We start from the raw sequence: 16858 nt of genomic DNA on the forward strand, positions 1-16858 counted from the left end.
GCAAAGAGTAGAGGAGGCGGCGTAGGGGCAGGTCCTAAACCCAAGCACCGCTTTGTTCAGAAATGTTCCACCAGGCCACGATGTGCAGAGGTCGGGCTCGCTGGCGGTAGCCTCAAGAGGCAATCTAGTCCATTCCCTGGCTCTACAAAACGTTGAGGGATACTCACGTTATTCCCGAAAGATGCCTGATGTTCGGCTGGAGACCTCCGACGACTGCTGGCTTGAATCCCCCTCTCTCATTTCCCTTCTGTCCCATTTGAAAGCTTCTCCTGATGGCACACTTGGGTTTTCCTTGGTGCAAATTAAGGCCGTCATATCCTTATCGTACCTTTGATAAGTAACTAGAGGAGTTCATTTCCCTTCTTTCCACAACTACTTTTTGCATACTCAAACACAGCTCTTGCACCTTCTCTGAATTCTCTCAAGCCACCTCAAGTTCTTCAGACCTTACTGGCCAAAGGTTTAAGGTATGCAGCCTCACTTATTACTCTCTGGACTCTTTCCAGTTTGCCCATGCCTGATCAAAAACCAGGACACTACTCCAGCTGAAGTCTTACCAGCCTCATACAGGAATATTTTCTAGAAGACTTGGGCATGCCTGTTTACGCACCCCACTCCCTTTTCTCACGATGAAGCAGATTTTTCTGACATTCGAATAACTGATTACACATACTGAACTCGATACCTTTGCATTTGTCTCTGCTGAATTTCACAGGACTGTTTTCAACGACATTCCTCCAGTTGGTCAAAAGCAATGTGAATTATAATCCAGTCCTCTACACGATTTATACTTTGCAACTTCATCTTTTCTGGCTTAGCCTAAATACAGTAACCATACTCTCTATTCCCTTATCCCAACCATTAAAGAAAACATTGCCTATCATGAAGCTCAGGACAGACTCCTGCAAAATACCTCAACAGAACTCTTACTCACACACCGTTTATTTTCTCTCGCTACGAGTTTTGTATCCACTTGACAGCATCTTCACCTAAGTCGTTTCCCCCAATTTGCTTACATCAAGCCGGACAGTGTCAGCCTTACCAAAACATCACGACATAGGGCATCACGATTTCTCCCCTCCTGACGAGGTCAGTAGCCACCACCGTAGAATTCAGATTGATTTTTACACAACTTGGCATTGGCAACACTCAGTTGTTACTCATTGCTTGTCACGTCCTATGCGCCCACAACTAACTTGCTTAGTTAACTCCTCCAGTGTTTCTTCTGGCAACTGAAGCTAAGCTAATGGATGAAAATAAAGCTGGGGAGGGAAAAAGCAAAGAACCTGGAGTGTTTCCCCCTCCCCCCCCCCCCTTTTTTTTTTAAAATAAGTACTATATATTTGCCCTTTCCCCTTCTTAATGGATTCTCCATTCATTATTCAGAGATAACTCTTAATGGATGTGAGATTAGAGAAGTGACTGAAGCAAACAGAGGAAATGAGTTATGGCTTTCAAACTGCCTACGACTGATGAATCCACCCTGAGCAAATGGCACGAAACGATCCGAGACCACGTCTTGTTTACTTGCCATTCTTTTGTTCAAACCTCTAGGATGTAAGAAGATGCTCCAAAGCTTATGGATGTGCAATAAATCCTTGATGTAGGCAAAATCATATGTGGAAGCTAGCTAAAATAAATGTAGGCAAGGACTATTAAGGTAGACAAGGAGAACGAGGCCCTGCTGCACAAGAGGAAACCGAGAGAACTTGGTTTGTTTAGCTGCAAAATGAAGACAAAGAAGGTCGCCCCGTGGGACGAGGGAAAGGAGAAGCACAAGGAAAGTGAAAAATCTATTGAAATTATTCTCATGTCAACATCAAAGTATGCATAAGCTATATCATATTAGAGGTTTAACCAACAGGGAAAGGAATTTCTGGGACAGCTTTCCAGTTGACCTAGCAGAGACTAAAGAAACCTTAAAATGTACTGTGATTTGTTTATGAAAGATTTACACGTATGCAACAAGAAGAGATTATATCTGATGATCTGTGAAGATCCTTCCAGTCCACATAGGTCAAAATAAAGGTCTTCAACATATTAAACCAAATAATTCCTAGCAAAATAATCCTAAGAATTTTATTACTGTCCCAGTGTTTCTTCTTATAATATTGTTAAAACTACAGAGCAGAATACTGCATCGAAGGAACTGTACTGACGGCATCTGGAAGCGTTAGCGACTGGGTGGAAGACTTCCCTTCACAAAGGAACATCTGTAAGATACTTCACGACTGGCAAATTTCAGCTTTTCTGAAAAAATATTCATCCAGGAAAAAAAAATCTGTAAGGAGTGAAGTATCTAATTGTTTTATAGGCAGTCAGACTGACGTGCCAAAAGAGTCTCTTCCACCTTGAGCTACGCACATGGTGAAGGGTCTCAAAAGCTCACAGCAGCAAGAGTTAACTTTTAGACGTTCCTAGGCTAATCGCAGAAATCAATGAGAATGATTGTACACTAGCTAGTGGTGCTGCCTGCAGCTTTGGCTGTCCACCACCATACTTATTAAATGCAAAAACTTGCATAGAACAGGGAATTTCCACACGTGTAACTATTTCGGATAGCTGGGCTGCTGCACATTTCTTTCACCTGGACGGGTCTTCCAGGTCAGATGAGTATTTTTGCAATGAGCTCATTGCTGAATAAAACAAGTTCTGAGGACACTTTTCTAGCCACGCAAAAGTGTTCCCCACAAAGATGCACTGACAGAAAAATGTCACTTCATGGTCTTCCACACAGTTAAGAGCTGCATACTAAAAAAATAAGGCTGTTTCTACAATTTGCAATCAGTCAACAAGACTGTAGGAAAATGGGCTGACATACAAATTTTATGTAAAGGCAGGAGGGTCAGAGTAGCAGCTACGTAGGAAAAAAAGAAAAAATTTAGATGTCTTTGAATCTCTGCGTTAAGTGTTTTTCAGTTTACTACAGAAGCAATTTTGTCATCGTACTGCTTCCATACTAATACACCACTATCAAGCGTGACTGTTTCATACACCACCGAAGAGAAAGGGACCACTGGTCTCACCCAGCTCTGGAAGCTCGTCAGGATCTAGCCTTTCAGCTCACAACTCTCTGGCCTTAACGGTGCAAGTCACTGCCTCGCAACAAGCCCGCGCAGACACTCCCGGGGCAGCAGCTCTGCAAACAGGCCTGTCCCAGGCGCGCAAGAATCAAGCGCTTTGCTAACTCGCACCTACTGTCGTTCACCTCAGTCTATCAGAGTTCTTGTTCTGGCTTGACAATACACACCGCACGCGGACACGAGGCCAGGAACCTGCGTGAAAACTGGTAAACAGAAAATTCACAAGTGAGGAATCAACAACTCTTAGTCCCCGTGAACTAACTCTTAGTCCCCGTAAAACTAACTCTTCATACAGCTCTACCGATGTATTTCAGTTACTCCTTAAGATCAGCTGAAGACTGTTTAAGGCTAGACATGTATACACCATGTGGCTGTTTAAGGAAACTTGGGATTACTTACTACTCTGGCTTGGAAAAGCAAACACAGACCTCTTGAAAGGGCTAATCGCTCACTCACTGCTCACATAACCCCACTCTGTTTATAATCCCTAGAAACCTCTTCCTAAATACTGTAGTTATTCCTTGACAGCTTTCTGCCCTACCCCATCCCTCCAGCACTCCACAGTCAGCATTAGGCCGTTTGGGGCTTTTTTGGTTTGGATTCACTCTCCCAATAGCAACGTCCTGTAAATCCACCTTCAGGATCCCCTCTTACAGCTCCTCGTTGTCTCCCCAGACTGCAGAGTCTGCGAGCGGAGAGACCAGAAAGCGGCTGTATTTTCTGCAACCAATTTTCACAGAATATTCTTGAATAAACGCAAAGAGGTCTCCTGGGGTAAGTTCTTCTGCAACAGCAGAACAAGATACATCACGATCCTCTTTATTTGTCAAGTTGTATTCTGAAATACCTGGGACAATCTGTTGGTTTTTTGTTTGGGTTTTTTTTTTCCCCCCTCCACGTTCCCCTTTCTCCATTTCCCCCCCATTACGCTGAACCAGAGCCTTCCACTCCTGCTGGTGAGTTTCCAGCAACTTGATTTCTGCTGTCCTTGAGCTGAAACAGTCCTTCCTTCGCTACCGTGTCTGCTACCACTCTGTATTTTTTAGATGACAGTCCTATTCCCTTTCAGCCTTCACTTCACCAGGACGAAGAACCTAGATCTGCCTTCTGTGCGTTCTCACAAGTGCGTAAGAGCCGTACCTGCTCAGGCCAGAGGTCTTCAGCTTCCACTTCTGTGTAGTTCAAGGACTTCTGGAGCCAGAGATCACATCTTAACCGTCCAAACCAGACTGTTCCTTGGTGAAATCCCTTGCGAACCCGCGTACATCTGCAGCTACCACGACATCTTGAGATGAGGAGTTTCACAGCTTAACTTCATTTTCTTGTGTTTTGCCTGTGCCGCCTTCCAGCCTTCCGCTAGAACTCATGTTCGGGTATTGGAAAGGCAGTGAGCTGTATCAATCTCTACCTACCTTTTCCAGTATACTCGTGATTTTAAAAGTGTGCTTTGGTCACTTCTCTGACATCCTGAAGAATACACATCTTTCCAGTTGTTGTTCTTCCCAAAATAGGTATTACATCCCTCTGATCATCCTACTTGCCCCTTTCTTTCTAGAGCACGCTAATCAAAACTGTGTGGTAGGTTAGACTGCGACACTTACGTCCCTGCCCACTGGAAACGATCGCACCCACCGTATCAGAAAAATCACATTTAATTTTTCAATTGCTACATTATGCTAATAAGTTTAGTGAATTACAGGATGCCTAAGCCTTTTGGTTTCCATTTCAAAGCAATTCTGTCTGAGTTCCTGGAGTGTATGATATTACACTCTTCATAGCTGAATTTTTATCTCTACTACTCTATTCCTCTATAGCGGTTCATCGCTTTCACAATGATAACACCATCTTTTCCTGGAACACTACTCTCTCATTTTGGTTCTTTTATTCTCCCTCCTTTCTCTGTGCTATGAGCATTACTGTATTAATATTTTTCAAGACGTTCATCGGTGTCAACCCTTCCAGGTCCCACCCTTCAGAAGTATTTCTACTCCCAAATCTTTACCCCAATTCCTTTCTCCCAAATCCTGTACTAAGCGCACCACTGCTGCCTTTCCGCACGGCATTGTATCGTATACCATCGCACCAACAATTTTCCAGAACAGACAAGTAGCACAATGACCTAACCAAGAAGATACTCAACTCTTCTACGTGCTTCCACCCAGAACGTGACGTACCGGTACTCCTCCTGACGGATCTGCCCTGCGGAAGCCCGTTCCTTCCGAAGGCCGGTCCCGAGAGCTGCGTCCCACCCTCCTCCTCGCTTGCGGCCCACGCGCGGCAGCGGGCTGGCCCAGCCTAGCTGCGGCTCTCCCAAAGCTCCCCGCGCACAGACATCGTCCCGCTTGCGACCCAACCCCACCGTTCTCCACCTCCTCTTCTCCCAGCCTCCCCTCTCCCCATTTCAACGTCGTTTTGCAACAGGCGCATTCACATTTGGAGCAATATGAAAACGCTTTAATCCTAGCTTGATCCTGACTGAACAGCAACCCCAGTTTTTAATAGCTATGAAGTATCAAGTTGCTTATCACCTCTGGCAAGGTTTAACTCAGCTTGACCTTTGTATTCTTGCTTTACTGCTATATATATATTTTGGAGGTCAAGGCATGACTGAGATACTGCCATGTCTGCTCATTTTCCCTTCCCAGGAAGAGGCAGGTAGCTATCCTGCCCTGTGGGAAAGGAGCAGAGCCATATTAGAAAGCGCCAGTTTAACCTGTTTTCTGTAAAACTAATTGCCCGTTGAGACTGCCCCCTGCCCCAAGGAGTACAAAAGCCAGTACCAGTCACAGTAAAACACAGCGACGCAGCTTTGCAGGCAGCCGGAGAGCAACTCCTATAGCAGGACAGCAGCATGAGAAAGATTTAATATCTGTGTGATGGAGGATTACATGGATCAGCGAGAGGCAGGTCAATAAAGTCATTTCAAACTGAGGAACAGTTTATTTCTATTGCTTTCTGTATGTGAAAAGAAATACACTTTTCACCTATGTAAATACCAATGCTACATAATCAAATATTTAATCACTCCCACTGATGTAGAAACCTTATTCTGCGAGTGACAGGTTCGTTCAGCCATCACTTTTGCCCGTGATGGCTCACTGAACACAGCTCCTTCATAAACATTGAGCAACTCTATGTAAAGAAACTCCGTCATGTTGGGGAAAGGGCTAACACGTACTAAGTTCTTTAAGGTACAAAATTCTGTCACCATTTGTCATTTCGCAAACAGCTGAACGTCACTCTTCCGGGAAAAAAAAAAAAAAAAAAGAAAAAAAAAAAAGAGGTTTCAATCTGAATAAGCAGCAATAATAATAACGATGATGATGACAATAACAGCAACAATGACAAGCCAGAACTGCCTTTGCTTCTAACAATAAAAGGGACTGCTAGGAAGCAAGAAAATGGCATTACACAAGGCTGGACAAGGAAATGGTGGTGCTTTGGAGAGCCGCGGCTGGACTTACACTCGCGGACTGGGCCAATGTCACTGCACCCGGTACCCCGTCTCTGTCAGCGTCCTGGTTCTGGCTGGGGTAGAGTTAATTTTCTTCCTAGTAGCTGGTATAGTGCTGCGGTTTGGATTTAGGATGAGAATAATGTCGATAACACACGGACGTTTTAGCTGTTGCTAAGCAGTGCTTACACTGGTCAAGGACTCTTCAGCTTCCCCTGCCCTGCCAGCGAGACGCTGGGAGCGGGCACAGCCAGGACAGCTGGCCCGGGCCGGCCCACGGGCTATTCCACACCATGGGATGTCATGCCCAGTATAGGAACTGGGGAAGCTGGCCAAGGGGCAGTGATCGCTGCTCAGAGGTGGGCTGGGCATCAGTTGGCGGGTGGTGAGCAATTGTAACATGTATCACTTGCTTTGTATATTATTATTATTACTACTATTACTACTATTCTATTTTACTTCAATTATTTAACTGTTCTTATCTCAACCCACGAGTTTTCTCACTTTTACCCTTCCAATTCTCTCCCCCCTCCCACCGGGGCGGGGAGCGAGCGAGCGGCTGGGGGGTGCTTAGCTGCCGGCTGGGGTTAAACCACAACAGTCCGTGACCAGAAACAGCTCCGACGCGCGTACAAAAACGGGGCAAGCTGCTAGGCGAATGGGACGATAGCTTTCAGACGGGGGAAACGCCAAATGAAACAGCGGTTGTTCCTCCTCTAAATTCTGAGCGTGGATACGCTCCATAAATACAAGCACACCTGCAATGCAATACCGAAAGCACACACGCGCCAAGGGTCTCATCTCCCGTCCTTAACTACAAGTCTGTTTTCTCTTCACCACCCGTCTTTTGTTATCTTCTGATCAGCTTAATCAAGCGTGGAGCTGGGTCCCAGTGGAAGCACTACCTACAACTCGGAAGACATGTTTTGTTGGTTGAGCTACATTAGCTCCTATGCATTTACTTCAGTTATAAAAGCACAGCCCATACTCTGGACACAAGAAAAGCTACAAGAACAGCCTCAGGTTTACAAGGGAAATGTTCCACTAAATGCATCCCTTGCTTACCAAACTGCTGCAGCGGGAGCGAAGTGTAATTCTGGAAATATGTTACACAACTCCTAGAAGTACAGGGTGAGTTCAAATACAGGAAGCGGTGGTTAAATATAGATGCATTGCACAAAATATCTTCCCCAAAAGACACTACTGTTCTAGCCACCAAACCACCTCTGGGCAAAACTCCTTGTACAGGAAAAGTTGGAAACTACAAAGCCTAGATTTTTTTTTTCCCCTTTTTTTTTTCCCTCATCAAAAGTGCATGCCATAGGAACTTCATTTTCTGCTTTCCAAGTTTAATTTCAAATGTGAAATTTCAAACTGGCAGGAACAAGCAGCAGATTCAGACAACGACCTCCCAACTTTGCAATGTTTAAAAGTTGCAATTTCATTAAACTCAGCTCACCCAAACCCCTCTTCGTTTCTCTAAGCCACTAAAACCCCCCGCACGTACAGCTTCATTGTGGCTTCCTTCTTTGTCTATGTACACATTAAACATCCTCAGTATTCTGTATTTTCAGTTTCTACATTTCATGATGACTTTTTCCTGGGTTTAGCCTAACACTTCAAGTCATCCCAATGCTTTGTTCTACCTTTCTGTCCCATGGGGATTCACAGCACCTACCCTGTCAGGGTAAAAAATATGACACAAAACGATTGTTAGAAGTTATGGTTCGATCTGGGTTGCAAATCTGAATGTTAACAGTCTGGTGAACTCGGAGCAAGAGCTGCCCAGCAAGTCAGTCAACGAAGCTGCATTACACCTGAACGCCTCTTCAGCTAATGCTCTCGGTCCCTTCCTTTCCCCTGCTCTGCTCTCGGCTCCCAGCTGATCCATAGCCACCCTTCCTCAGACCGCTCCGTCTGAAACATTCCCTCACCGAGACGGTTACCCTTTGCGGCTCCCCGCTGAAGCATTCCAGCGCCCTGGGTTACTTCATCATCCAAGTGCTTCCTTATCGACCGGCTACGCAGTTTATACAACAAAACCAACTCGACAACTCTTTCCCTTGCAGGGCACAAAATAACTAAGTTGGCCAACTTCTGCTTGCAGGACTGGGATATGAGAAACAACTGAGGCACAAGGTGGACACTCAGAGCGATGGTAACAAGGACGCAGAACGCATTCATTAGGAAGGATAAATCATTCAGCCAGACGACGAGCAGTGCTTCCTTCTAACTGGAACCCATCCACCTGCATCTACAAACATCAACATTATCAAGCCATAAAAGATTTTTATTAGTGGAGGACAAAATGGGCAAATTCAAGTTCTAAACAAATTCCAAGTTCTGAACTCTCAGTGAAGCTGGAGAATGCACCAGCAATACGTGTACGTGGTTGAGGAGGGAGTCTGAACAAACACACGGGCTGGCAAAAGCCATTACCCTTCCTGACCTGACTTGTTGCAGGGCTATTAAAACAGAAGAAAAACCTCTAGTTAGACATGCAGAGCAAGCTAAAAGAGTTTCAGTTTTGCCTCACGTTAGACCTCCCAAGAGAAAAAGCAGCCATGCTTTCAGCCAGCTGAGAAACTCTCCACAGTTTACCATAGAAAAATATAAAATAAGTGCAGACGTGGATTACACTTTCTTGCTGACACAAAGCAAGGCTACCGGTCAATTTATAGCCATAGATTCGAGGCAACTCCTAATTTAAAAATTCCAGTTTTAAAACACTTCCCACTAAATCACAGACTGCGAGGATGCTGTCCTCCCAAACAGATTTGCCAACAGCCTGTCCAAGGGAGCAGTAACAGCGCTTATAAACGCAACACACGGATCTCTTCCCCATTTCTTAACACATAGAGCTTTACCATAACTGAAAATACAAAACACAGTTACAGAATTAGATACCTGAATGCAATCTCAGAAAGAGTAAACTCTTCTCACGAAAACCTGCTTCTGAAAGAAGCCATCCGGAAGGATGCCATCCCGCAGCTTCTGGAGTACGTTACTCACCATATCTGTAGCTTGATCTTCTTTCCTTGTAACTCAACAGTTTTAATCTTGAAGTCTATCCCTAAAATAAACAAACACATAAAAAAAGCAATTAGTATTTATTTACAAAAAAAAAAAAGCAATTCCACGTCAACTCAGAATTGCTGCGGACAGAAGAGCAGCTTTTTTTCCTTCTTTTCCTGAATCGCCAGGTAAACCAGGGACGGCCCGGTAAGCTGGAATGCAAGAGGAGCACGGCTACCAGCGCAAACAGGGCCTCGAAGCGCCTACAGTCGGTCAACGGACACCTTCAGCTAACACTGTTACGATGATCTGGCTTGTAAAAGCTTTTAAGTTTCTTGCTTATTTTTAAGAACGAAAAATATGAGGTTTTTGCCATTTTTCTGGAGAACTTCCAAAAAGAAATTTGGGAGTTTGGGTATAGATTTAAACATCCTAAACAAAGCAGCAAGCTTTCATCTTCTTTTTTAAAAGGGTTCTTTCCCCAAAAAGGATTAAACCACAATATTTTGCATATGCTGAAAAACTATGTGAAATATCATGGTGAATTTTTTTTTTTACTTGTATACCTAATCCTTGTGACACCACCATTTCAGAAACTTCTCCAAAAAAAATGCCTCTTTTCCCCAAGATTCTCCTTTCTATTAATCTTATTCAAGTAACCTGCCTGTAAGAATAACAAGAATAACTATGGAAATCTTAATGTTTATTACCTGTTTATCGTAACTCGGAGCAGTCAATGCCAGAGCCTACACCAGAGTGTGTGACAAGCCTCCAGACTATTAAAAACAGTCATCTTGCTTTTTACACCACCGAAACAAGCGGCAGCAGCCCTAAGCTGTCTCTTGAGCTAAATAGTATTGCAAGGAGGTTAGTTAACTGGGATTTGCAAGGCCTGACTGAAGAGGAGATGAAGGAGAACTGTCCTGAGAAGAATTAGGAAAGAAGAAACTATGAAACTGAAGACCAATCCTTAGCCGAGACCAATACTGAAACCAGTATTTAATATTTTTGTTATTAATTGTCCTATCTGAAGTCTACTGTTCACAGAAGTGAGAGGCACTGTACGAAGGACGACTGCAATAAGGAACTGATAATCTTGAAGACAGAATACAAACACGGGACGGGTGTCAGCAGTACAAAATGCAACATTACATGCCTGTTACCTAAGAATTTCTTCTGTGAATCAGCAGCTGTTTTCACGTGGCAAAGAAGGAAGACCGAAGGCTGAGAGATTACCGTTTTACTTTCATGGAGTACCTGGAATCCAGTGGAGAGGCAACCCTACAACAGGCAAATACGATCTTGCAGGCACCTGGTGAGAAATTTCCACCCGAGGCAGGGAAACGTGAACACCATCGTGTAAGACGTCGGTGAAACCTCATTTGTGCAATGGGTACAAACTAACGGCTCTTCCCCAGAAGAGACGGGCTCAGACCAAGACGGATGCCATGCAAGACGAGCCAGGATGAGGACTCCCCACCAGCTCCTCCACAGCAGAAGAGGCTTGAGGACCATGACTCGTTTCAACCTTCTCTTCCCAAAATTGCCTACAAGAATTATTCGCACAGACTGCATCCAGCGGAGCAGGAACACTACAAGCCATCTTCTCAAAACGCTCTGACACTAATTAGATGCCAGAGTTCTGACTTTCAATTCAAATCAGAGAAACACCGCTGATAGTTTTTCATGCTTTCCAAAAATCTGTTTATATTTAGACTTTTCAAAAGGCAGCAGCTGCAATCACAAACTTCCCTCCTAAATCTACAAGGTCATTTTATACCAAGTAAGATTAAATAGAATTTATGAAACACACTATTATGTAAGAAGTCTACATGGGAAGCCTGCTTTGAACTCCACCAAGTCCAACTCCTTTTAGCTCTATGTACTGCACACACTACTTCATTCTAACACTGAAATATTAAATTAGTAAAGTGTTTTCACATAAAAATCGGGATACTGGAGCCTCTCTGGGAAGGGCTACACAGTTTTAGATGGGGGGAGGAGAATCCCCCTCCCCACAGGCCTGTGTCCTGCGGGGAGAAGAACGGGGACGGCCCTTGCTAGATGGACACCTACCACACACGCAGCCAAAGTGGAAAATGGAGAGTAACCTTTAAATGAATACCAAATGCAGCTCCCCACGGAGCCTCTTACGGTTCCCAAGTACTTCATAAACATGAACCAGAGTGTAAAGGGGCAAAATTCCCCATTTCTAAGGATTTGAAGCAGTACAGTGACTAAAGGCCGAGGTTGTCCACTATTTCTAGGACACCAACTTGGAACCTTCAGACCTCGGTTTCAGGTCAGCGCTCCATTTTTTTCCAGGTAGCCAAAGCAGTACTTCATCACTCATGTGCAGTTAAATTTATGAATCAATACAGCTAGGATCATATGTATGTGGTTTGAAAAATAAACCTGCTGAATAATGAATAGCCAACACACAAAACTGTCCCAAATACACCTAACTACCCCTACGCTTTGTGGCGTTTAACCACGTTGTTTGCTATGATGCAGTGCTCCACAGCAATGCTATGAAACAAACGAACGCAGCATTTACCAAAAGATCATATATAAAAGTATTTTGTACAGGGACATTTACTTTTAGGTTCTGCCCAGATAAAGCAGGATGTTTGACAGCCACTTCTCATGCGTTAAGTAAGCTATTAACCCAGCCAAGGAAATTAACTCTTCTCTGCACTGCGAGGGATTTAGCTAACTCTAGTATTTGGGGATAAAATAAATCTCTAATCCCATGTTATACTCGGCTTCCCTTCCAATTACAATATAATACTAGTTCAGCCTTCATAACAGAAAGGCTGTTATAAATAGCAAGGACTATTTGCCTCTAAAAGTAGCTTTAACAGGCTGGAAAAACTAGACTTCTGCGTCACTATAATGCCCATTCGGTTCTCGGCCTTTCCAAAGGAGTCGCCGGCGACACTGTGCCGGCAGAAACACGCAGGCTTCAGAGAGAAGATATTACAGGTATGGGGAGTTTCCAGTAGCATTAAGTTCAGGAAAAGGGTTTAAGAGGGTAACGGGCATAAAAATTGAATGGCGTGCAGAACGGACATATTGCTATCAGAGGAGGATAATGACAGAACTAATGAATTAATGATGAGCATGAAATTACTCCCTCATCAAGTGTCGGTAAGATATTCATCAACTTCAACAGGGCAAACTGGAATTCACAGAAAAACCTGGAAGTATGCTGCCAGCCTATTAAACACTTAATGTAACTCCATGCTTTCAAACAAAAATCTGGAAGTGTTTGTTACGCTCCAGCACAGCTCGCGCTGCAGCTTACGACCGAAGTCTCCTTCCAGGGAGATCGCCCCAGGTTCCTGGCTCACTTCTGGGCTTCCTGCAAATTTCAAGTCTCGTACCAGTTGCTCGCAGCAACATAGGGGCCCAGGCCTGACCAAAAACTGAACTCGTGGCTTTAAAAAAAAGGCAGAAGCTATTTATGGATTCTTTAGGTTACCGGTCCTCGAGTACCAAGGCTTAAGAAGTACCATTAGTTGATCTCATGGTATGTGCAAACAAGATCTGCCCCTACGCAAACACTGGAAGTCACTTCTGCCTAGTCACCGCCAACACCCAGACCAAGAGGAGCTTCAGAAGCTGGCAGGTCAGACTGGTGCATCAGGCCACCGAAGTCCAGCTCCTCCATCCCTACATCGGCGGAGGTTACTGTCAATGACCCCCGACAAAGCATTCCGGTTTTATTTGTGTAAGGTTAAATATCCGAACGTCTTGGTGAACACAGAACTATTTGCTCAATGGTTTTGAGTTTCCATGGCTCTCGGACAAAAGACATTAATGAAGACCCAGGACTTGTGTCAGCACAACAGTGTGTTTTAAATCCATAATCACTGCATCCAAACAGTTCTATATCACTTTACACCTTCTCGAGCCCCTGCCAAGGTTTTGTGAAGATCACTCTTTCGTTGCTGAATCACAAACCAAAGGTTCTTGAAAAGTGAAAGACAGAATGTCACCAGCACGAGAGGGAGGGAGAAAAAAAAAGTTATTTTCCAGTCCATTTCAGAGCTACAAATGATGAGCTAGCCCTTTTCAGACAGCACAAATTTTGTTTGCATTCTTTCCAAACAAAGAGACCATTCAGCTCGGTGAGGACGCTGGCGGTAGGAAGGGGAATGTAGGGCAAGCGAGGGGCGATGCTGCAGCGCTAGGAGCCCGACAGTCAACCTATACGGCAAATCTCCATCCGTAAGCAGCACAGAAACAAGTGCATTTTGTACTTCACTTGTTAGTAATTGCTTTGCAAATATACTTTAACAGCACTATGTATTTTCAACTCACTAAAGAAAAGCAAACGTGCACGAATTCATACTCAAGTCTCGCGTCTCCAAGCTGCCCACCTTTGCGCTGCAGGCTCCGGCAACAGCAAGTATTTTTCTTAACGGCGTACTTAAAACCGCAGCTATCGCACCCAAATTAACTCGGCAGAACTCAGGCCACATTCAGACCTTCCGATGAGGACCGGGAGCCATCTGGGTGGCCCCTTTCGCCCGGGGCCACCAACCCCGAAGCGGGCAGGGGTCCGCAGCCCGGGCTGCGGCACTTTCTCCAGGGGCTGGAAGGTGCACCCAAACATCCCCCACACCGATCCGCTTCGAACAACCAGAGCAAGGCGGAGGGAGCTCTTGCGAGTGCTTTAATAGCCACAAAAGGATATAAATCTTATCTTTACTGCCTGCAGAAATTCCAGCATAAGCAAAGAAAGAGACTGACCAGGCAGAAAGAAATCTATCTGCTATCTTTCCTCGAATTAGCAACTTTCAGATTCACAGTCGGAAGGAACGCGGCCCCATGACTTATGGCACAGTAACACAAAAACCGTAAGGTGCCTAGCTAGCACGCCACCACCGTCACAGAAGCACAGAAAACCTGTATCCCTCAGGCGTGTCCACAGCTTACAGGAGGGCCCAACAAACAGCCCTAAAATGTTTTTGTTCAAAAAGCAAAAGTGCAATAAAAGAAAACTTATCAACAGCAGGAAGGCAGGGCAATAACTAAGCCTGGAAGCTTTTAAAACTACAAAATTAACTTTGGGGCAGAGACCTTTGTAGAGCTTTGTCTAGTCTTTATACACCTACCTGATTATGGGATCCCTCCATTCTCGAGACAGATCTATAACATTGTAAGACTTTCTTAAGCTTAACACCTTAATGCCGAAGATGACTTCAGAAACAAGCTCCCAATCCAGATAATAAACTTGATAAAGCAGTAATGTCATTAATAAAAAGGTGATTGCTCTAACCTCTCCCAGTAACAACCTTTCCAAACATACCAAGTCCAGAATTATAAACTCTCCGAAGTCAATGCAAGTCCTGCATACAAGCTTTAATACTTCAGAATGTTATTTTACTAAGAATATGCAGACATTAACATTTGTTACCAATGAAGCAGTTAAGATCAAATACTTTCTAAGAAAGCTGCAGATGTAAATATAGTTTCTCCTTCCAAAGTAAGCCCCACACAAGCGCATCAGGCAAGAGATGAGAGTTCTGCTTCTAATTAAGCTCTTCGTGATCTCAGTCATTACTTAGGTCGTCCAAAATATTTATTCTACAAGGTATTCGTACCTACACAGCATGAATACACAATATTCCCAATGACACTCAACATTTTAAGTACAAATACTGTTTTTCAGAGGCTTTATATGAATTAGATTTCTAAAGTTTCTCTGCCTTCTTCGCGCCTTCAGCACAGAACAAAGCCTCAACGCTGGGTTTTCCAGGTGTCGCCCCCAATGCCGGGCCTTTGCTGAGAAGTGAAAGGTGTTCAAAGCGTGAAAGGTGTTCGAAGCACAAGATTCCGACGGAAGAGTTTACTGCAGAGGAGCAATAGCAAACCCTGTGCCAGGCGATCATTGTGTGCCGCGGCACGCTCGCACCGCTTGGTTCTAGCTCTACAGAGACCTGTGCAAGTACACGTGGATTACACAAACGTATACGAACCTGTTTTAAAGGACCTTAACTCCACATCGTATAAAAAAAACCCCCAAAACCAAACTTGTTTCTCAGCAAAACTTAAATTGAACTTTGTTTTGATGCTGCAGTGACTTCTTAAAAGCGGTTCATTTACTTACAGATTAGATTATCCGGTAATAATCTCGATTCCCACTCCTCAGGAGGAAATCCACGGACTGCTTTCTCCCAGGCGGTCTCTCACCTCGCCTGCAGCAGGGCTTCTCCCCTGTGCGAGACGGACCGCCGCTCTTACCCTCAGCAAGGGGAGGCAGCCGCAGGGCCCGCAGGAGCGGCCTCTCCGCAGCTCCCTGGGACGGCTCCTTTCCCTTCTCCATGGGAGATAAGAAGGCAACAGGCATCCATCACAAAGTGCCACTTGTAAGACTCGCACATTTCTGATGGAGTATTTAGGAATACTTTGCGAACCTGCAAACTAATCGCCGTTCAGAAGAGAAACTCAGGCTATTTACAGTCTCATCCTTTGGCAAAAGCTTGAGTGAAAGCCTAAGTTTTATCAGAGAGGGCAAAATTCAGCTGACGTGGTAAGGAACAGGAGGAAGCTTTAGGCCAGCTGGGACAAGCCTCTACAGTCATGGCAATTCTTTCTGAAATAGAGATTTGCTACCTTTGGCAGAAAGCATAGCATTCAACAGAGAAAACTCTAGCAACTGTCTCTAAAAGGAGCTGGAAGCCACATTATCCTCCCCTATTGCTTGTAGCTTAGATCTCACTTGGACTTCTCTAACAGGGGGACAACCGTGGCGTCTTCTTTCTCTGGATAAAACGGTCATAAAACAGTAAAAGGAGTCACTAGACCAAGTCTCAAACTTGCTCACTAAAGCAAGTCTGAATGAGATTATCAGAGAGACCAAGACAACAAGGAAACCTGAAAACCTGGACTACTTGGCTTCTTTTAAGCAGTACTGAGAAACTGTAGATCCAGGTAAGGAACTGATACTTTAGGTCATAACTACTTTCTCTAACAAAGACATTTATTCATCGGGAGCAAGGGATTACACTGCACTTGAACTCTTCCTTGTCTTTCGCCCTGACCACGTGCAGCGTGGTCAGCCACTCGGGAAGGAACGCAGTGGGAAGGGGGAAAGGCAGCGTGACCGGCAGCAAAAACCGAGCGATCGAATCGGAACGAAAAGCCCATCGATGCTTTAGAGTCCGACAAGACGCAAACACACAGCACCCTTAGTCGAAACTTAGCGGGCAAGACTAATTTTGCTCATGCTTTTGTAGGAGGGCTGCACAAGCAGCTATCATGGCAGCACCACACCTCTTGGTTTTACAATACTGAA

The 16858-nt window shown here is 44.6% G+C and overlaps 1 protein-coding gene across 3 annotated transcripts in view; it reads right to left on the reverse strand.

Annotated features, from left to right (window-relative positions):
- RAB10 (RAB10, member RAS oncogene family) overlaps positions 1-16858 on the reverse strand; it is a 52149-nt gene that overhangs the window by 15663 nt on the left and 19628 nt on the right. For all 3 annotated transcript variants that reach the window (XM_082306071.1, XM_082306069.1, XM_082306070.1), the window contains exon 2: positions 9550-9610. In XM_082306071.1, coding sequence (XP_082162197.1) covers positions 9550-9610 — 61 coding nt within the window. The remainder of the gene's footprint in view (positions 1-9549; positions 9611-16858) is intronic.

The sequence above is a fragment of the Platalea leucorodia genome, assembly GCF_965183815.1.
Source record: "Platalea leucorodia genome assembly, chromosome: 3".
Lineage (NCBI taxonomy): Eukaryota > Metazoa > Chordata > Aves > Pelecaniformes > Threskiornithidae > Platalea > Platalea leucorodia.